Source organism: Octopus bimaculoides, chromosome 16 (assembly GCF_046866305.1).
Source record: "Octopus bimaculoides isolate indiv1 chromosome 16, ASM4686630v1, whole genome shotgun sequence".
Lineage (NCBI taxonomy): Eukaryota > Metazoa > Mollusca > Cephalopoda > Octopoda > Octopodidae > Octopus > Octopus bimaculoides.
This window is the reverse complement of record NC_142943.1, coordinates 30,377,736-30,400,120: the sequence shown is the minus strand read 5'-3', so window position 1 is coordinate 30,400,120 and position 22,385 is coordinate 30,377,736. Positions and strand designations below refer to the sequence as shown.

Here is a 22,385-nt window from a genome sequence, read left to right as displayed (position 1 = left end):
CATTTAAGACCATTCTCTATTTGCAGCGACACATTTCATACATAGAGCAAACATTTGATAGTAGACAATTTAATCTAGAGTGAAACTAATAACTAATTACCAAGAAACCGAAGACTGTTACTTCAGATTGCCCAATTCATGAATAATGGTGTAATTCAGTCTCATAACGAACAATGGCTTTAAACAATATATTTTAAAACCACTATCTCTTTCTTGACCATTATCAAGATACCATCATAATCTTTCAATAGCAGATTATATTGCTCTATCTAGATAAATACCAGTCATCTTTACAGCTGCTTTTACCCAATTGAAACATTAGCCTATAAATATTCATTTGACTGAAGAAAAAAAATCAAATCAATAAATTACAAGTCATAGCTGGAAAATATACACAAAGAATACAGAAACATACATGTCTGTAGTAATGCACATAAATACACACATATGCTGAAATATGAATACATGTACACACACACTAATATACATCATACAATAATATGGATGCACAAATATACATACACACTGTAATAAAGATGCACAAATATACATAAACACACACATTTATGTACACATACATACACACACTATATATTTTATACATCATTAGTTTACAGGTTTATATTTTCAGGAGAGTGACTGTTTTGTAGCACTTTAATGAGAAAGTCAAATTATATCCACAGAATTGCTGACATTTTCAATAACAGTAAGAAAGATTCATTTAATTCTAGAGGAAGAGAACAGTGATGCTTATACTTCACTGAACATAAAGTTGAAGCAGTTTTCAGAAAAGAGAAATGCCAGTAAATTGTTGTTTATTTTATTCTATTTGATAGACATCATTATTATAATTTGTTGTATGCTCGTTCTACTGGCACATCTCACTGCACTTTCTTATTCAATATGTATGAATTACCAGTACAATCATCTCTCATGCATACTGCAGCCAATGCCTTTGTTATACAATGCTATTATTTTGTAGTTATATACATATAGGAGATATTTTAGTAGATATTCATCACATATTTACTTCTGCTGATTTACACAATTTGGAAAATTACATTTTAAAGTACCAGATTTTATTATGGCTAAGTGTAATTTCAGTATACACCAATTGTCTGTAAAATAAATTTGACATGAGCAAAAAGATGTGGGAAGTAAATAATCAATCTAAGGAAGACCTGAGGGAAAAAATAAATCTTCAGAATGGCTATATTCTATAAAAGATATCAGTGTTTGCTATTCAGTGATAGCGAAACATAGGAGACTAAGGAAAGTCTGTTCAGAGTAGACAATCAATGTGTGATAAGGAGAGACATTTAAAGCTTTACTTAGAAGTACTCAACTAACAGATTGATAGATCATACTATTAACTAGTGAATTTGAGCAGGTAGTAATTTTAAGAAGTCTCTCCATACCATCATCAATTACTGCAATGATTTAAGGGTACTCTGGGGAGGAAATTCAGAGAGGTTATATCACAAAACATTAGTGTAAAACAGTTGCAAATAAAGTTTAGTTTTTTTCTAAAATGACAGAAGACCAAAACATAAATTAAACAAGAGAAGTTGTATACCAGTTGAATAATGGAAGTTGAGACAATAACATATGCGCACTGTACTTAATTGTTTGAACAATTATTGGATTTATTCATGTGTAAGTCACACCTTAAATGTAGCATGAAACTTTGGTACTAAATTTTTTTCCCTTTATAGTTTTAATTTTGTCCTGGGATTAATTTGCACCCCAACTTTTAGATAAAAGCAATTAGAAAATAGTGAGACCTATACATGAGTAAATACAGTAACTTTGTTCACAATAACCATGCAGCTGAACTATCTAAATTTTGGGGCTCAGAGCAGTCTTTGATAGGGTTCTATGTTTACAGACATGTTAGACACAAATGAGTACAAGGTTTATCAAATTGTTGTATAAGATTCTAAATTCTGTAGTATGGATTCTGCAATAACAATTAGGTCATTTACATACAAAATATTCTCATGGCTGCTATCAAAGAAAAGGACAAACAAATTCATCTTTAAATTTCTCACAAAATGTAAACTGTTCATACTAATTCTAACCTTGGATATGTGGCCTTCACCACCATCTAATTGTTTACTCTTCCTGTCTCACTGACAACCAGACTATAAGGCTATAAAGTTACTTGTTTTCTAATATTTTTCAAACAAACAATATTGCTAGAAATACACTAACTTTACATTTTTTTAAAATAAGCATGGATGCTAACAGAAATGACAGATGAAAGAAAACCAAAACTTAGAACATCATCAGTGACTGGTTCTCAAATACCTTCATTAACCAATTATAATTAATTACTTCTATTTCCCTCCTCCAATGCATCAGCTTTAGCTCCTGAGATTTATTTTGCACTTACAGTTTTTAAAAGACATCAAGTGATCGGTACTTAAAAAAATTGAAGCTAATCATGTAACTTATTAATAATCTGATTAGTTAAAATTAATAACTACTGATTCCTAAATTGATTGATGCCTTCAATTAGATTAGCAATGAACTCTGAAGACCCCCCTCAGGTTCCTATTAATATGTTTAAATGAGTAAACTAATCAATCCTTGTTGCTCTTCACTCATCCCCAATAACATTGTTATACTGCCACCACACCAAAAAGTAAGAGAATTTAGGTCACAACTCAACCATTTTGACACACTTTAAATTGATGGAAATTTTGTAGCACACTTCTTGCTGATATTTTCATTTCCTCTCAATTTTAATGTTATTCTATGTTGCAAAACTAATTATTCTTTTAGTAGATACAAACAAATAATTTGCATAAGGAATCTAGTACCAGGTATCTTGTATTTTTCTAGCAAACTTCTCACATATTTTATTAAGTCCCATTCTCTCACACTTTAACCCCTCATCTCCAGCATAAAGTCATCACTCCCTTTACTGTGGCTCCACTCAGATGAAAAGGATCTTGGTCTTGTAGACTGTATAGCAACCTTGCTAGTCCCATGAAAAAAAGCACTTAGTACATGCTGTAAGGTGGTTGGCGTTAAGAAGGGGATCCAAAGCAGATATCAGAGCATGATGCAATCTTTGGACCCACCATATACTGTCAAATCATTCATTCAATGTTAGCATGGAGCATGAATGTCAAACGATAATTATTATTTTCTATCAGAGTCCTGTGATAATTTATATAAACTAAGTTGATCAATTCCAGAGTTGTGCAAAAAGTAACCAGATTCAACTTCTCTATAAGAATTAGTCAAACCTTAAATGATTTTAATATTAAATAAATCTAACACACACAAAATGCAGTTTATGTACTGAGGTCAACTGGATTGATTGCCTAACTCTCCCTTACAAAATGCTGGCCTCGTCGTTTATCAAAAGAAATCAATATTAAATGATATTTCTATATCTGCTCTGAACAGAAATTTTATCAGGAGATTCTACAAATTTCAAGATGTTACAATGTCATTCCAAAGTCACTAGTATGTAATAAACAATATTTTCTACTGTATTTATCATTTATTTTGCAAGTAAAGTTATTTTTCTTCATCTAAGTTTTCAATAATGCTGAACGTTACACAATACATGCTTTTAATATATAGACACACAATTATTATTATTATTATGTCTACACAATGATTTGGATGTTTATCAATTGACAGCAATTTTGATTACAAGCTGACCTAGATAGCTTTACACACTAAATTACATGGCAGACAAAATTTCTAAACAAACATCTTAATCGTTCTATCAATAAAAATAGTCACAAGGACTAAAATTACAGTCTTTTGCATAACACCATTTAATCATCAAATTCTAACATTTAAACAAAAGCTAATTTAGCTAACAGTACAAAAAAAAAACAAGTATATTAAAAGTATATTAAACAGCTATACCTTTGATATTTAGCATATTAGCTGGAGGACATGATAATAGGAAATTCATTTTTAATTTCTATCATACACATTACTTCTTGATATAAAAATGTATATTATAAATCACCAATTGTGATTTATAAAGCTATCTATATTTAAGTGTAATTTGTAATTTAACAAACTACATTTACAAGTTACATTTACAGTAAAATAGATAAGGAAGTGTTTATACAAATATGTATAATCTATATAGATAAACTATCAGTACTAGTTTAACATTAATGCATATGCTTATGTAGCTTAGAGCAGTGCTTCTCAAACTATCTGATGTGGCATACAGGTAGTTTTTTTTTTCCCAATGTGCCAGAGGCTGGTAATATTTTTTACCAATATTAATTTATATCGAAAACAATATATATATAATGAATATAATAAAAGTTGACAATTTTTTGTATCTAATATTTATTTTATAAACAAATAAAACATTTTATAATGTTTCTTTCTTTTCTGGAAACTCGCCACATGCCAGCAGCCAATGGCTCACGGACCAGTGCCAGTCCGCGGAACATCACTTGGAGTAGCACTGGCTTAGAGATAATACAAGAATTTCTGTTATTAAGTACATGGCTTTTTCCTTTTCTTATAGTTGGTAGAGTACCAGTAACATACTAGTACTTATTTATCAATAACAAATTCATGAAAGGCAGCAAAATTGCCTCTCACAGGATTTAATTCTAAAAACTGAATGACTGAAGTTAAAATAGAGGGCATAATACTGCTACATCATATATATTCAGTCCCACTGGGCAAGTGTAGTTAATTTCACTTCTCAACTATGTAGTTTCAGGTTTACACCAACTGCATGGGCTTAAGTGAATTTGATAGTGGAAAATGAAAGAAGCCCATTGTGTGTGTGTGTGTTCATGGGTTGAATAGGTCTATTTCAGAGTTTTGCATTTTATCACTTGCAGAACCTCGATCATCTTAATATGTTTCACTAATTCTTCTCATGTCTTCGACAATTTAGATAACTTGGCATTTCTTTACTCAACTGTCATTTTCCATGCGCACTACATGTTTCTACCAGCATCCTATTCTTTCTCTCATACCCAGTTATTCTCTTAGTGCTTGGTTGTTCATGCAGTGACATTATGCATCCTGTGAAGAATGCTTACATCCTTCTTTCCAACCTTTTCACATCATCTACATTCACAATCCTAAGTTTTGCTACTAAACACTTCATTCATACATCAGTAACATACACAACTCATCATTTGTAGAAGAGTGTGTGTGTGTGTGTTGAGCAGCAAAAGTAATAGGTTCTATGATCTTTTCCCACTGCCATACTCGGGCTGCTATGCTTTTAAAGTACACTGCTTCATTGTTAGATACTAAATAAATGTTAATTTAAAATGGAAAATATTTTGATGAAATTTTTTTTTTATATGGATATTGTGACCGAAATGTTTGAAGACTTTACGAAAAAAAAAAAAAATCAGCAGATTGTTCTACAAGATGTTTGCTAAGGATATAAATCTTAATAATTATAGACAAAAACATTCATTATTCTCTAAGTAACTATTTATTGAAAAGAATATTTACAATAGTACAGAAGAATATACAATAGTTACAGAAGAGTATACAACCTAACATCAAACAAAAACACATATATTTATCAAATTGTTTTAGTAATGTAAAATGTGCTAATCAATACCTTTAACAGCAGAACATTGGCTCAATTACAGAAATAAGATTCCTAACTGAATGTAATAAACAATTTAATCAGCCAGCTACATACAGCCTATAATTCTCAGATCATTAGTTCATACCACTCTTCAAATGCTAGCACAGTTAAAATTATGCATCATCTTAGAAGATCATTCACAGTTGCTATTTGGTGATTGAAACAGAGCTATCTTATGCAGCATTATTTTACTCAATGCAGAGACAGAGTTTCAATCTAGAGACAGGTACTACCACACACATAAAAGCAGCCTTTCAGAAGCTATACATTTCCCATATTCCCAGTCTAACTGCTGTAATTACTTCAATAAATGCACTAAACTAAGAAGTGATTGTAGCAGCATTTCCTCATGTCTTTTATATGTAACATGTCACAATTTCTCATACACTGACAATTTACAGGGAATGGATGTTAATGGAATTAATTTCATTTCAAATATTTCAGATTTCAAGCTTCATATACATGTTTTCTCTCTTCATTTTTATTCATTATTAAGAAAAAAAAAATCAATTTAACACATGCACTCACGTGCAGATTTCCCCTATTTCACTAGAATTCACAATAGCAAACATTTATGAAGTCAATATTCTCTATGATGAACTACATTACAAAAAGAAATGGGAATTCCAATAGAACAAATGATAAAGTGAATAAAATTTGAAATAAATGCATAAGACAATTACTAGATATGTTACATATATTCTGCACATAAAGAGCAAAATCACACACACACACACACACACACACACGCACACACACACACACATAGCTACTAGAAAATTAGATAAACTTTCCACTTAAGAGAGAAGAAGAGGGTCATTGTAAAATGTAAAATATCAAGTTTATAAATAAACACTTGATGTGCTGCAATCAAACACCCTGATAGATGATTATTACTTATGTGGCCAAGAGAAGCCTCAGATACTTTTTTTTTTTTTGGAAGGTGGGAATTGTAAGAGGAGAAGAAAATATAGGAAGTTGGAAACATTTATATATAAAAAAAAAAATACTGCATTAAAGCACATGTATAATTGAACAAATGATAATTATGCACCATGCCATTCAGTTTGGTGTGGTATGCAATAGCAAATTCAATAACTGGAGAGAGGGGGGAGTGGGAGATGGGAGGGAGTGAGAGGGAGGAAGGGGAGGAGTTCAATTATTTTCTTTTCTAATAGAAATGTAAAGGATTAGATTTTGAGAGTGGGAAGAGGAGTCAATGAAATACTTTTCCATTTTTATCCCCCTATCTTGGTCAGTCTTAATCAAGTAGAATATGATTAAAGCATTCTAACCTAGTTTGGCCTATCCACTCATTTTCACACACTTTTTCTAAGACCACATTGTCTGTTGTATACTGCCAATAAAATGCTAGCTACTATTTCTCGCAGATCGTTCCAATACAGAAGCTCCAGAGTAAACCAAACTAGCATAGTGTCTATGACCTTGCACTTCTGAAAACATTTAATCCAGTGACAGTGGTGGATAGAGGCCTCTTAAGAATGCCCTGAGAAGGAAAAACTCACCAAATGTTGATCAGTGATATCTGATAAAGAAGGTCAAGAGCTGCTAATGTTGGATTGATGATAATGTCAAAGAAAGAGGTTGAGGGTAGCAACATAGAGACAAGCTCACATTTCCATCTTTTACGGCTACTACAACTACCATTACCAAATAATATTTAACTTGACATAATTCAATTAGTCTTAGGTGTCCTGCTTGTTACCAACAGAGAACAATTATTCCCCATTTTCATTGAAGTAGCTTGAGGATTTCCCAACTACCCTTCTTTAAAGTATTTTGTTGGAGTTTTATTTTTTTTATGGTATCTACATTCTGGGCTCAAATTTTCCTATGGTCAACTTTGCTAATTATCCTATCAGGTAAATAAAATAAGTGCATCCTTACATAAAATTGTGGTTTTGTACTGGTGTTAGAAATTATTATTACTATTATCATTAAAGCGGCATTTCTTCTGGCTCATTACACTCTGAGTTCATATTTCGCTGGAATAATCTTTCCCTCTCATCCCTCCAGGGTAAAAAAATACAAGTACCAATCAAATATTGGGGTCAATGTAATCCACTTAACCCTATGCTAACCTTGTGCCAAAATAATGAATTATTAATATTATTAGAGCTGGCAGAATCATTAGCACATTTTTAATTCTTTATTGCCCACAAGGGGCTAAACATAGAGGGGACAAACAAGGACAGACAAAGGGACTAAGTCGATTACATCGACTCCAGTGCATAACTGGTACTTATTAAATCGACCCCAAAAGGATGAAAGGCAAAGTCAACCTTGGCAGAATTTGAACTCAGAACATAGTGGCAGACGAAATACCGCTAAGCATTTCGCCTGGCGTGCTAACGATTCTGCCAGCTTGCCGCCTTCGTTAGCACATTGTTCAGTTCTTTATGTTTGGAGTTCAAATTCTGTCAAGGTCAACGTTGCTTCTAGCTTTCAGGGGTTGATAAAATAAAGTACCAGTCATGTACTGGAGTCAATGGTATTGACTGTTCCCCCTCTCCTCAAAACTACAGGCTTTGTGCCTCAATCAAAAATCATTATTATGTTCTGATTTCAGATAGAGTTAGGATCAGCTTGGCTTGCTTTCTTCAATAAAATGTATTAGAAAATACATTTTATTTCATTAATGTATTAAGGTCAATTAAGCAATAAAGCCAAATTTTTAAAAGATCCAAAATACTTTTACCACTGAGCTAACAAATTAATTTCTAACAAGTTTCTCCAATTACCTTTGCAAATGAAAATAAAATAATTCCAGATAAGAATGTGTTTGTGTGTACAACTGTATAACAATCATCATCAGTCAAATTTGTAAATCACAAAGAGACATTTGATATGGAGATAGACATGAAGAAATGAAGATGGATGCTGCAAAGGAGACAGTCAAGGGACAGTAAGGAAGAGAGAGGGAGAGGGGGGAGAGAGGGGGAGAGGGGGAGGGGGGAGGGGGGAGGGAGAGAGAGAGAGAGAGAGAGAGAGAGAGAGAGAGAGAGAGAGGGGGGCAGACAGAGACAGAAGGTACATAATTAAATTCTTACTATAGTTTAATGCATCTTTCCAATTAACAGTGCTTCATTAAGATACCTGTGTGAAAGTATTGTGTAGATTTAATTACATAGCTACACATAACAGACTCCATATTCTTTGCTATAGTAAGAATTGAACATTTAAATGTTTATGTATTCATGCACATAACTACAACACACATATATAGAGTTTGACTACATTATCTAAAGCGTCCTTTTGTCTGTTTAAGACATGTGATGTCATAAATATTTGACTGCTGCTATTTCTACCTGGACCAACAAACAAGATGCTGTTATTGATGCCAATGTTGTTACTGTTGCTCAATCGAAAGCTAGCCTAACTCCAGCTGACCTATGATCACAAATGTTTCAGCAGTGACCATTCTGGTTTTATTTCAGACCTACAGTATCTAGAACTACATTATTCAATGTCTCCATTCTGTTTAACAGCCCAGTGGAATTTCAGAAAGATCTGGAGGACATTTCTAGAAGGTCAAATGACCCCACAGACGTTCCCTTTATAGTTATTGTAAGCGAGGACAATTCCGTCAAACATGTACATTTTGCAGGAACTTAATTCAGCATACGTAACAAAGACAGTCAACCACTATGTGGTAGTTTAACCTGCTAGAAACAATAGTTAATCATTCTCAAAATCATACTATACAATATTAAAAAAAAAAACCAATACATTGTTGAACAGTCTCTGATACACAAAAATGTAGGGTGGTCATGGTTGAAGTACCTTTGCCAGCCAAACAGACGTCAGACAGATGCATGCAGCTAAACAGACCTCAGACAGGTGCAACCAACTAAACAGACATCAGATAGATCATCACCACCACCCTCATCATTTAATGTCTGTTTTCCATGCTGGCGTGGGTTGGACAGCTTAACAGGAGCTGAACCAACTCCAATTATTTGTCATAATATTTCTACAGCTGGATGCCCCTCCTAATACCAACTACTTTACAGAATGTGCTGGGTGCTTTTTACACGATACCATCAGGGGTGTGCTTATGCAGCACTGACACAGGTGTGTTAATGCAACACCGACACAGCTGCTTTTTAAGAGGAACCAGCCTGTATGTGTGGAAGACAATGATTTTGCTTAGCATGACACGACTTATCAAGTACAGCAAATCGCTACATCTCCCAGTCCCTTGTCATTTCCTCAGTGAGGCTGAAGATCCTTTCTCACGACTTCGTCCCACATCTTCCTGGGTCTACCCCTTCCACAATTAGAGACCGACACTTCTTTATACAGCTGTCCTCATCCATACACATCACATGACCAAACCAGCGCAGTTTTCTCTCTTGAACACCTGATGCCTCTTATATCCAATTTTCCTCTTAAATCATTTACACTCTGTGGTGCATGTACAGTGACATTACCCATCCAGCAGGGCAATGCCAGCTTCATTTTCTTGAGCTTTTGCAAGTCCTCTGTAATTAAAGTCCATGTTACACAGCCATGTAACATAGCTGTACATACATAGGCATCATACAATCTGCCTTTCACTCTGAGGAAGAGGCCCTTAATTACCAACAAAGGTAGAAGCTCTCTGAACTTTGCCCAGCCCGTTCTTATTCTAGCAACTCTACTTTCAGAACTTCCTCCTCTGCTGCTAACTTGGTCGCCTAGGTAACAAGCTATCTACCACTTCTAATGATCCCCTCAAGTATTTGAGGGAGTCTACTGCCTATGCATTTTTAGTGCTTATTGTACCTGCACATTTGTCACACACAAAGATTATATATAGAAAAATAAACCAGATGGCTATGATTCAAATGCATTTGATGACAGGTCCACTTGTTCAAGGGCTGACCTACGACTAAACACCATGTCATTTTAGTGTAAATGAATATATTACAATGTGTTTAAGTGAAACATGCTACAGTTTATTTTTTTATACATTCTGTAAACATGTACCTATGTAGTCATTAGAAAGTGTATTTATGATATGCACACACAAACACATATACGTGTGGATGTATGATTGTAAACATGTATGTATGCATATATATGGAATATGTGCATGCATGTCTATATGCATGTATACTGTGTGTATATATGTATGCATATACATGCATGTATGCATATTCCTTACAGACAAATACCACTTTGTCAATCAAATAGAAAAAAGACCATATGCACACAGCTGATCCCTTTTCATCATTGGTCTGTTTAATTGAGTTAGAAAGGAACAAAGCAGAAACAAATCTTCACTTATATGTATACAAGTGTGCGTATATGTGGGTGAAGTTTTGTTTATGCTGCTTTAAAGATAAAGTATCTGACAAACCATGGAAAGAACTCGACATTGATAAACAGTGTGGATAATTTAACAAATGTATTGAAAATTAATTGCTACATATGGACAGATGTTTCACTCCCCACCAGAAAAGACTCTCGATCATTAAACAGGTACAACTGTTCTCATACATAATTAACTGAATCCAAAACTGAAGGGAAACCGTCAGACCATGATATTAAGAAGGCAGAGGGTTCTTAAGTGTGAGGAACAGTATACATAACAACAGACAATCTTATGTTTGTAACAAAACTATAAAGTGTAAGATAAAAGTCTTAAAGTTTGGCAAAGGATTGTAATGTCATTTTTATAAGAAAGATTTCAATGATTGCTTATTTTTAAAACTGCATTATGGGGTAAGTATGAAGGGCTAGATATGATCAGTTTGAACATATAAAACTAGTAGAATATTTGGGGTGGATATGGCTGGTTAAAATGCTAAAAGGTTGAATAAAATAGTAGGAATTCCATCAATATACATAATGGTGAACCCATCTCTCTAGGTCTGACCATAGCTGATTTCTCCCAGAAAGAAAAAACAGGAGAAAGAGAAGAATCAACTTTAGTATTTGACCAGTACTTCGAAAGGGGTAACCTCAGTGAAATTTGAATGTGGAGTACAGAGAAATGGAATGAATGATTATCACAAAGCAATTTATCTAAAGCCCCAACCAATTGGCCACCTATTCTACTTACATGTTTCAACATAATTAAAACTGTTAAAAGAAATGATATGAATGATCTACAAGATGGAATTTATAATATAAAAAGAGAATAGTTAATAATTATGAAGGCTGTTATTTATAGTTTTATAACATAATTATATTCTAGCAATGACTTTCTTTTACACCTGTTTTTTCTGATTTCACATACCCATCATAAGCGGCAGCACCTACACTATCATTTCTATCCAAGCTATTCATTATTGAAGTTTATTCATGCTTTATGGTAAAATCATTCCATATTAAACTTTATATTTTAATTTCATGTGTATGAATCTTTTGATGATATTCAATATGTATACACGAAGATTCATTTTTTTCTTCTTTACTTTAATGTAATGAATTTGTCAAATGAGATAAAGTTAACAAAAATTTATCAATGTGAGTATACTAAAGAGGTGAACTATCTCCGTGTTTTATAGATTCTGAGGTAACATGTTGAGATTGTTTATTGACAAATATTACTCGCAAATAGAATCACAGATTTTGGCTGATGATACTGTGTTCATGGTGTATGAGTAATCTTGTTTTTTCGATTCCCATATGAATGAAGATAGAGAAGTGTCTAATGGTTAGAAAGGTCTGTATTTACTATAGAGAACTTTAAAAGAGTTTGATGTAAGTCCTATTTTAGATGTGTTATGTTTGAATTTCTTGTTTATATATTATCTACTTCACTACAGTTTTGACTTTGGTGGGAAGTTTTGTCTGGCTAGGGCAATTCCAGTTTTGGTTGATGTTGCTCAACATTGGTTTCTTTTGTGGAGGTTGGGAGAAGTGAAGTTGGAAGTAATTCAGTGGGCAAGTTTAATATTATTTTCATTAGATAATTTATTGTATTTATGGAAAGGGTGGGAATAGTTATCAATTTGAAACATATGTTCTGCTGTAGTTCTATGTGCAATGTTGAAAGGGGACTATACCAAATGATGTTCCGTTTTGTTTTGCTGCTTTGAGTATTTCTCTTATTTACATATGTTAATTTTCCTTGTACCCAATTTTAGCCAATACATCATTGCATTAAGAATATCAACTTATTGGCAGAAAATTTTTAGTCTCACTCTTTGTGACTTTTTATCTGTGAAACCTCATTAATGCAGAAGAACTCTAATAGCTTGTTGAACATAATCAACTTCTTAGTGAAGCCAAAGTGAACCAGTTTCAACTAAGTGAATATTTTTAGCTACTTTTATCATTATTCTTCCTGCCCTTAACTGGTATGAATTGTATAAATCTCTTCTCTACTGAACACCAGCGAAAGCATGACTATTCGCATAAATATTGCTCATCTATCAGCTCCAGCCATTAATTTTGACAAGTGTGATCTCCCACATCTTCAACATATACAATGCAAAGTAATCATGTCTCTCCTCTCCATCAAGAAATCTGTTCCTGCTCATTCTTTGGTATTTTAACCTCCAATCTCCTAGCATAAAGTCACCTCCCTCTCTACTGTAGCTTCACTCAGTTGGGATTTTAATCTTGTGAGTTACACGGTAACCTCACTAGTGCTGGGACCACAAAAAAAAAATGCACCCAGTACACTCTCTAAAGTGGTTGGCATTAGGGAAAGCATCCCACCGAAGTAACAATGCCAAAACAGACATTGGAAAACAATGTAGTTCTCTAACCTGTCAAACTATCCAACTCAGTGTGGAAGATGTTAAAAACATGATGATGACTGCTGTCTCATTTAACAACAGCTCAAAATAATTTTCAAGCCTTTCTTAAGTGTTAGCTACAGCACTTTTGTTATTCTGTATAAACATTATAAGTACCAGGAAAGATAACGTCTTCTGGGCAGTTTCCTCATATTTAATACATTGCCATGTTTCCTGTATCATCATCGTTTTAATGTCTGCTTCTCCATGATTGCATGGACTAGATGGAATTTGCTGGAGTGTATTTTTTGATGGACAACAAACTTTGTTTCCAAGTAAGATGATAATTCCCCATGACAAGATATATTTCCAAATAAGGCTGGAAACTGACACTGCTTATACAACAGTGTCACTCATTTACAGCTGTCATACAACATCAAGACAAGGAGGCACATCCACAACACAGGAGTTTCTTTCAGTTTCCATTTACCAAATCCACTGACAAGGTTTTGGTTGACCCAGAGCTAGAGAAGAAGACACTAGCCCAAGCCTAAGGTATCATGCAGTGAGACTAAACCAAAAACCATATGGCTGGAAAGCAAACATTTTAACCATACAGGTTGTTCTTTCTAACTTTTAAAGAAAAACCAAGAATTATATCATTTGAAAAAATGCTGAAATAGCTTTCAAACAAACATGTAAAAACTTTTAATCATTTCTTACAAAAACAAAGTCCAAAAGCTGAAATATCAAAGTAATTTGATTTGTTCCTAACTATAACATTTCATGTTTTTTTTTGTTTTTCTTTTCAAAATTAAAATTACTGTAATATTGTCATGAGAGTGAAATTGATATTGGCAGGGGGAAGTAGTGAAAAAAGAAGTGAAATTAAGTTTAAATATGAAGACAGGATGCATAATCATCATCGTTTAACATCCGATTTCCATGCTAGCATGGGTTGGACAATTTGACTAAGGGCTGGCGAACCAGATGGCTGCACCAGGCTCCAATCTGATCTGGCAGAGTTTCTACAGCTGGATGCCCTTCAGATTGTATGTTGCCTACATGCATGGCACTGAACATAGGATGTGCAAGTATCAGAGCGAAATAAAGTATGCTTTGCTGGATTATAGTGCTAGTATGAATAAGTGTGGTAACAGATGAGCTGAGAGATAAACAGTAGGGATTAGTTACAGTATACAAGACTACATTACTATGGATAGGTGATATGTATGGATGATATAGGACTAACACTCAAGATGCTAGAGGAGTTGCATATGGTAATGGGGTGGCTAGATGCAAACACCTGGTCATGAGTGAGAACCCCCTTAACTGTTATCAAACAATCACACATTTCCTTTCAGGTGCACAAACACAAGTTATCCTTTAATCAGGTAAAAAAAAAAAACTTCAAGGCTGCAACTATCAATGCTGGCACAATGAGGTAAATATGATGAGATTATGGAGATGTTACATGCAAGAGGTGGGATGGAGGTGAACCTCACCCAGACTTTCCACAGACAAAGAACATTGGTTCAAATTCTTCTGGGTAGGTAACAATGCTAGTTTAGGTGTAGAAGGCATACTGGTGACTGAAAACGGATAATGTAACTGAAGTAATTAGAATGTGTAATTAAGCTTAGACTAGTAGGCAAATTAATAGCAACTGTTATCTCTGCTTACATATCACAATCAAGACTGGTTGACATGGTAAAAGGACTCCTGTTATGATGTACTTTTGTGAGCCACTTTGATAACAAATAACAACTACATCATTATTTTGGCTGGTGTCTTTACTGAACATATTGGATACATCGAATGGCTCTCTCAGAGTACATAATGGCTATAGACATGGTTCCATGAGGAAGGATCAAGGCTTCTAGAGTTTTGTAATGCATATGAACTATCCATAGGAAACAAGGATTTCAAGAAATTAACTAACCACTTGATTACTTTCCAACCAGGCAAATATGCAAGCCAAAGAGTAGGTGTTCATTAAGGCACAGCTCTCAATCCCTTCCTATTTATACTTCTCCAAGTTTTAACAGATGAAATGGGGACTCTTTCATACTGATGACCTAGTCTTTGCAGCAGAGTCTGTGAAAGACTTAGAGAATTCTAGACATGGAAGCAAAATCTGGCATTCAAAAGCCTCATAGTAAACTTGGTGAAGACCATGTAGAAATGACTCTTCTTTCATTAGGGAAATGGTCAAGCATGATAGTAGGGACCTCCATGTATTGTACACAATATGAACTATGTACAGAGTAGTGAGATTATAAACAAGCAGATGGTGAATAAAAATTTTGTAAGATGTAGATATACAAAATAGTTAGCAGTCAGAGCAGCAGTAAAATAAATTCTTTTCAGTGCTTAAAAGGATCTGTAGGAGTAATGATAACGTTTATTACCTGGACAACCTAATCAACAACAATTACCATAATAAAGACAGGACAGAATAAGTTCAGAGAGTTATTACTTCGGTAAGCAACAAATAAATTCTTTTTCAAGCGAAGGGTAGATTGTATGTTATGTGTGTACAAAGTGCAATGCTGCATGGTAGCAAGACATGGGCACTGAACACAGAGGATGTGTAAAGATGGGAAAGAAACAAAATATGCACGATCTGCTGCATATATAATGTTAATACGCATGAATGACTTGGTACAAATGAGCTAACAGATAAACTAAGTATAAAGGAATCAATTTTAATGTGCAAAAATGAAGATAGCATTACTTCAGATGTGATGCATATAGAAGAGGAAGACCAAAGAGGACATAGACAAAAGTGGTTAAAAGCTGATTCGAGGAAATGACAAAGAAATATAACAGAAGCAAGATGCTGTGCTGGAAAGAACCTGTCCAACCTATAGGAAAGCAGATGTAAATGTATGAGAGAGGAGACTGCATTGGTATGGGCATGTATTGTGGATGGAAGATGACAGCTGCATAAGCAAATGTCAAGTGCTCAAAGTGAATGGTATCAGAGGGAGACCAAAAACAGTATGGGATGAAGTGGTGAAAAATGATCTCAAGATGTTACATCTGATGAAGGAGATTATTAAAGACTATGTTAACTGGTGATATGTGGTACTGCAGAAAACAATTTCCAGTGCACCCTTCCCTTTGCCTATGGAGTATCCTCTCTGCACACATCATTGTACATATACATTTCAAACCTTCTCGTACCCTCTCATCTCTTGTACCATGACACTCATAAACTGAAAGGGAAGTGCTTGATTTGTACATATTGAATATTTCCCTTTTGCTACTCCTCTTTCCACCCAAATCCCAAGTCATGACGCATAAATCAGGAGTAATTACAGGCTAGCAGCCTTTACCAGCTCTTCTTGACTTTCCTGTCACCATGCTCTTTTAGACATGTTACCATGACAATATACTCTGGTCTCATCATCATTTATCTTCTGCACCATTCCTTCCATCCATAAATAATGTGAAGTAGCACTGCATCTCCTACTCCACCCCATCTTTTGCCCTTATCACTCAAATTCTCTCTCACTAATTCCTTCACACTACCTCTCCCTCTCATTACCCACCTATGTATAACAATAGGTAGCGCTACACTCACTTCTACTCAACTTCTTCATGCTACCTTTTACTATTAACACATTCCCTAGTAGCAGCCCTACCTTTTCCCAACAATAAACTTGTGTAACTCTAATAAGAACTGTCTTGAATCCTAACCAACTGTCCAATACATGCTGGCATGGCAGACGGACTGACCCATCCCATCACTGGGTCCACCTGCTCAACCAACTCCAGCATCATTATCATACTGTCCTCTTACCCTTCTCCTTCCATATAACTCTGACTTTACTTTTCCCTTTTTTCTGTTACCATCCTCTCACAATAAACCTGTTCCTTTCCTTCACATGATGATCTCTTTTGCTTTGCAAGCTACAAGGCAACACTAACAGTGCTGGTGTCATAAAAAGCACCTAGTACATTGAATGTTTAATAACTGATCTGAACAACAAGAAAGGAGGATTTCACAAGGTCCTTTAGTCTTGTTGATGGCAAGGCACCCTCTAGAGTGCTGGTGCTACAAAAAAGTGCATCCAGTACACTATGTAAAGTGGCTGGTGACAGGAAGGTGACATTATAGAGGAAGGCATGGTCCTCCAACTTTTTGAATCCTATTGAACAATCCTATCCATGACAGCAAGGAAAGCAGATATAAAAAGATGATCTCTCTCTCACACACGGCTAAGTGTGCATTGTAATTACATGCCACATGGTTTGGGGTCCAGTTGAAAGAGATGCCATTAGGAATAAAGAATGTATGCCAAAGGAAGTGGTTGCAAAGAGTGGAGAGATATCTGGTGAAACAAAAAAGTATGATGAAATAAGTAATTCCTCTTTCAATTACAGGATACTGCAGTAGTTAGAAGAGTGATGGAGGGATCAGTGATGACAGAGAATTGAGAGAGTGGTGGGGACAGCATGATAGAAGTAAACTGGGTAAAAGGTCTGGTTGTGTGCATACACATTACGCTTTCAGAACCTTAGTCTCACCATGGTGGATGGATGTTCTCAAGCACTGCTTATTGCCAATCATCATGGTCCTTTGTCATCTCTCCTCGGAAGCCATCAGTACTTCACCCATATCTTCCGAAGTTTCCCTCTTTCACAAGCTCCATCCACATTAAAACACTTGTACAGCTGTCTCTATCTATACACACATGTCCATACCAGTGCTGTCATTTCCCTTGCACGCCATATCTGATTCCTCTTGTGCTCCGTTTTTCTTTCACCATATATTGTTACTTCATTGTTCATACACACTGATGTTACACCTTCAGTAGAGAATACCAAATCAATTATCTTTCTTGTCTTCACAACCCCTCTGCATTCAGGGCTCATGTCTCATTACCATGTAGTTATGCAGTTCATACATAAGCATCATACAATCTACCTTTCACTCGAGAGAAAAACTTTTTTTTTTAACAAAGGTAATAGCCCTCTGAACTTTTCCCAGATGTCTTGGATATTTCAGATTTAGCATGGCTTCTATGGACGGATGTCCTGCCTAACACCAACCACTTCTTAGAGTGTATTGGGCACACTTATCGTGGCCCCAACATCTATGAGGTCACCTTGTAACTAGAAGGATTATAAAGAGCCGCCACGACTGCGAGCAAGAAGAGGAATGAAGGTGAGAAGTTAATGTATGATGGAAGGAGGGTGGTAGCAATAGCAGAGAGACTGTGTGTGTGTGTGTGTGTGTGTGTGTGTGTGTGTTGGGGAAAGGAATAATTAAAGGGAGAGAAAAGGAAAGTGGTGAGAAGGAGTCAGAGAGTATTAGATTGTAGAGTGGGTTGAGTAGGAGAGAGATGTGCGTACGTGAATATACACACACATACAGAAATAATATATGTATATATACTGCATATAATATATACCAGACATATATACGTATATATGTATAAAGCGAGAGAAGCATACACACACAATATATATATATATATATATATATATATACACACACCAAGATCCACAATATGTTGTGTGTGTACACAACATAACACATAATATATGAAACACACAGGCATACATGAATTGCACATATACATAACATATATAAGTAACACCAACATGAAAACGCACCAGAGACATTGTACACACACGCATACATTATATACACATACATTACACACAAACACGACATACTATAGTCTCTTTTTCTTCCTCACTCTATACGCGCGCGCGCATATATATATATACGTAGAGATAGACAAACCCAATATGTATTCATACACACACACAAAGTGTGTAAATATAACATACACAACATAAAATCATATATATACACACAAACACAATTTATATAGTCACTATACTTAGATGTAGATACTCTACAGAATACTATATTTTACTATATGGAACTATATCGACACTATATAACTAAATAGGCTCTATATAACGATATACAGACATTTTACCTATATAAAAACTATATAAACACTATATGTCTATATATAGACACTACGGCGGTGCCCCAGCATGGCCGCGGTTCTCGATCTGAGCTGAAACTAGTTAAGAAAGTACTATGTATATAGTCATAGAGCATACATTATATATATCTTTATATACACACGTATGTTTATATATTATACACATTATATAGACACAATATATGCATATATAGGCGATCTTTAATATATACGACAATAAAGGCATATATTATATAGACACAATATATGCATATTATATACGAAATGTACATTTACTCTACGTATCCATTACATACACACATATATATATTATATATAATTACAATATTTTATACACATAAATATATATATCTCTCTCTATATATATATATATATACACACACACATTATACGTAATATATAATATATACAAACTAATTTATCTAAAATTTCTAAATTACACATAATATATAGATTGTACAAATTTATTTTACACAAAATTTATTACATAGACAATATACATAAAACTACTATAACGCATAATACAATATATATATATATATGTATACATATATAAATCTGAGTGTGTGTGTGTGTATACGTGTGTGCTGACTGCTAGTCTTGTTTCGCCATAGCAGCAGTCGTTACAACCAAGTAGAGTGAAGAGTAAAAATATGGACATAGCTGGTCGTGCTACGGCTATATATATATCTATATACATATATATGCACACACACACACACCACTAACAGAACATTTTTGTTTTCACTGACTAATCAACAATATATAAATAACAACATATATAATTCTCTGTTTTACGTGCGTGTGTGATGCAAGACTATTTTTTTTCTCCTATCTTCTGCTCACATTTTCGACAAGACAGAAAAATGTTAACCTTATACAATGTCTACGAAGATTTGAAATCAAGTTTATTTTATAAAAGCGTGCTATATGTTCTTTTATAGGATAGCAGTAGTTTAGTTTAGCTTCAAATCTTTACTTACCAGTCAAATATTTTCGTTGGAAATAGTCAGAGTAATAATCTAAAACATATCAAAGCCATAGCAGGCAACAAAGTGGAGTCATCTTGTCAAGACTTTTCTCTTTTTATATTTTTGCTTTCCTTTCTTTTCCTTTACCTCTATCAGTTTGTTCGGTAGTTTCCGTCACTCGATCGGAATAGAACGATTTATCGTTTCGTCAATTTCCGACAGTTTTCGGTTCTACGACTTCTATTTTGTCTTGACTTTTACTTTACAAGGAGGGAGGTGAAGGTGGCGGCGGAAAGAAGAAGAAGAAGAGGAATGAAATGGACAAAAAAAAAAAGAGGAAGTGACGTATCGGAAGTGACAACAGCTAACGACCATTCTTCCTTTAATTTGTGCAACGTCTAATAATATGAAACTTTTGACAAATATTTCCAAATTATGCCAACATGTCTCTAGAAATTCTCGATGCACATCTACTCTGCTGTTCCCTATTAGGCTAAATTCTTTAAAATGCAGCCATTTACCACGTACGCCTGCCTCCATTTCCAGCTATACCCCTGTCTCTTGTTTCAGCCATGGACCGACCTCCCCCAACATAAAAGAAGATAATATTGTTGTAAATGGTAATAATATTAATGATCAACTGAGCGAAACTGATACAGAACTGGACTGTTTATATCGTAAAATCCATCTGGAAGTGAAAGGACATGACCCGTCTGTTATCAACAGCTACGAAAAATTTGTTCGGATGGCCGCCGAGGGCCTCGATGTTAAGATCGGTCGTGTATTTACACCGCCCAAGGTCATAACACGATATACTCTACTAAAATCTGTTCACATATATAAGAAACATCGTGTCCAATACGAAAATCGGACTCACTTTCGCGTCATAGAATTTGTTCATTTAACAGGATCGACGGCTGATACCATTCTGGAGTATATACAGCGGAATTTACCCGAAGGGATGGCCATGAAAGTCACCAAACATCGGATAGAATCTTTACCCGAACATGTTGATGCTGCTACTACAGAAAAATAAGCTACAATTCATTTTATAGCACCCTGAAATGCTTTAAGACTTTTGTAATTTATATGGGTTTTTTATAAAAAAAAAAAAAAATCAAACCGTAAATTAACTATTGTTGTTTTTATTGTTTGTTTTTCTTTTTCTTTTTGTCGATGAAATTTTGTGAAAATAGCGAAACGCGATTATTCTTGTCTCCTCTCTTGCACACAGCATACTTATTTACTTCGTGTGACCATTGGTGAACAATAGCGCCGTTGCAGATATATTACACAAGATAAAAAGAAATCAATAGTTTATTGCATTTCAGTGGAAGAATCACATTGGAGTATCTATAACTCCACAAAAACAAACATTCGTGAAGCACCATTTTTTTTTTACTTTTGTGTGAGTGTGCATAATATATATATATAACATATATGTATATATACATTGTTGCTATTATGTTAGACTGTCGGGTAAATTTTCAGATTAACACCCGCACGATTTTCACTAGGGTGTTAGGGTGGCAATTCCGTCCCTAACCCTAACCCCCTAGTGAAAATCGTGCGGTGGTTAATCTGAAAATTTACCAACTGTCGTATGTCCAAATTTGGCCAAATGCGTTTTTTTTTTCTCTTCTATATTTAATTTTGCTTGCAGTAACCGGTTGTTTTTGGTCAAACCATCGTATTTCCAGCTGCTTCAGATGCCAAGATATAAAAATTGTCAAAAGTGTAGTAAGTCACGCAAAACGACAGTTTTGCAGAAATATTTCTAGCTGAAAATGTCACACATGCATTATACACTCAATAAAGTATTATACTGTTGCTAATATAAAAAAAAAAAATAGAATGGTGAAACTATTTTTTCGTTTTCTAAAAAAAAAAAAAAGCAACGTTTTAGACTTACGACACTTTTGCATAATAGCAACGACATATAATTTTAATTAAGGAAAAGCGAAGTCGGATCAACGGATATACTTAAAATATATAATTCTTCGATATACAATGGGTTTTTCTGTATGCTATGTTCTATTAGATGTTGGTCAACGCGAGACTTCCACAGCTCTGCAAACGAACCCAGGAGCAAGTGATTGCAGAATAACATTTCCTATAATGGCGG

The 22,385-nt window shown here is 34.6% G+C and overlaps 2 protein-coding genes across 49 annotated transcripts in view; one reads left to right on the top strand and one right to left on the bottom strand.

Moving 5' to 3' along the window:
- The window catches only part of LOC106872650 (uncharacterized), a 117,372-nt gene extending 96,953 nt beyond the window's left edge, over nt 1-20,419 (bottom strand). For all 48 annotated transcript variants that reach the window (XM_089364384.1, XM_089364362.1, XM_089364338.1 and 45 more), the window contains exon 1: nt 20,273-20,419. The gene's annotated coding sequence lies outside the window, so the exon portion shown is untranslated. The remainder of the gene's footprint in view (nt 1-20,272) is intronic.
- A 145-nt stretch (nt 20,420-20,564) lies between these two features.
- On the top strand, nt 20,565-21,389 carry LOC106872653 (small ribosomal subunit protein uS10m). The gene has a single exon (XM_014919716.3). The coding sequence runs from the start codon at nt 20,667-20,669 to the stop codon at nt 21,294-21,296; it is 630 nt and encodes a 209-aa protein (XP_014775202.1). The 5' UTR covers nt 20,565-20,666; the 3' UTR covers nt 21,297-21,389.
- The last annotated feature ends 996 nt before the right edge of the window (nt 21,390-22,385 follow it).

Bases quoted from the DNA above. Each gene is read 5' to 3' on its own strand.
- LOC106872653 (XM_014919716.3), top strand. From the start codon at position 20,667: ATGAAACTTTTGACAAATATTTCCAAATTATGCCAACATGTCTCTAGA.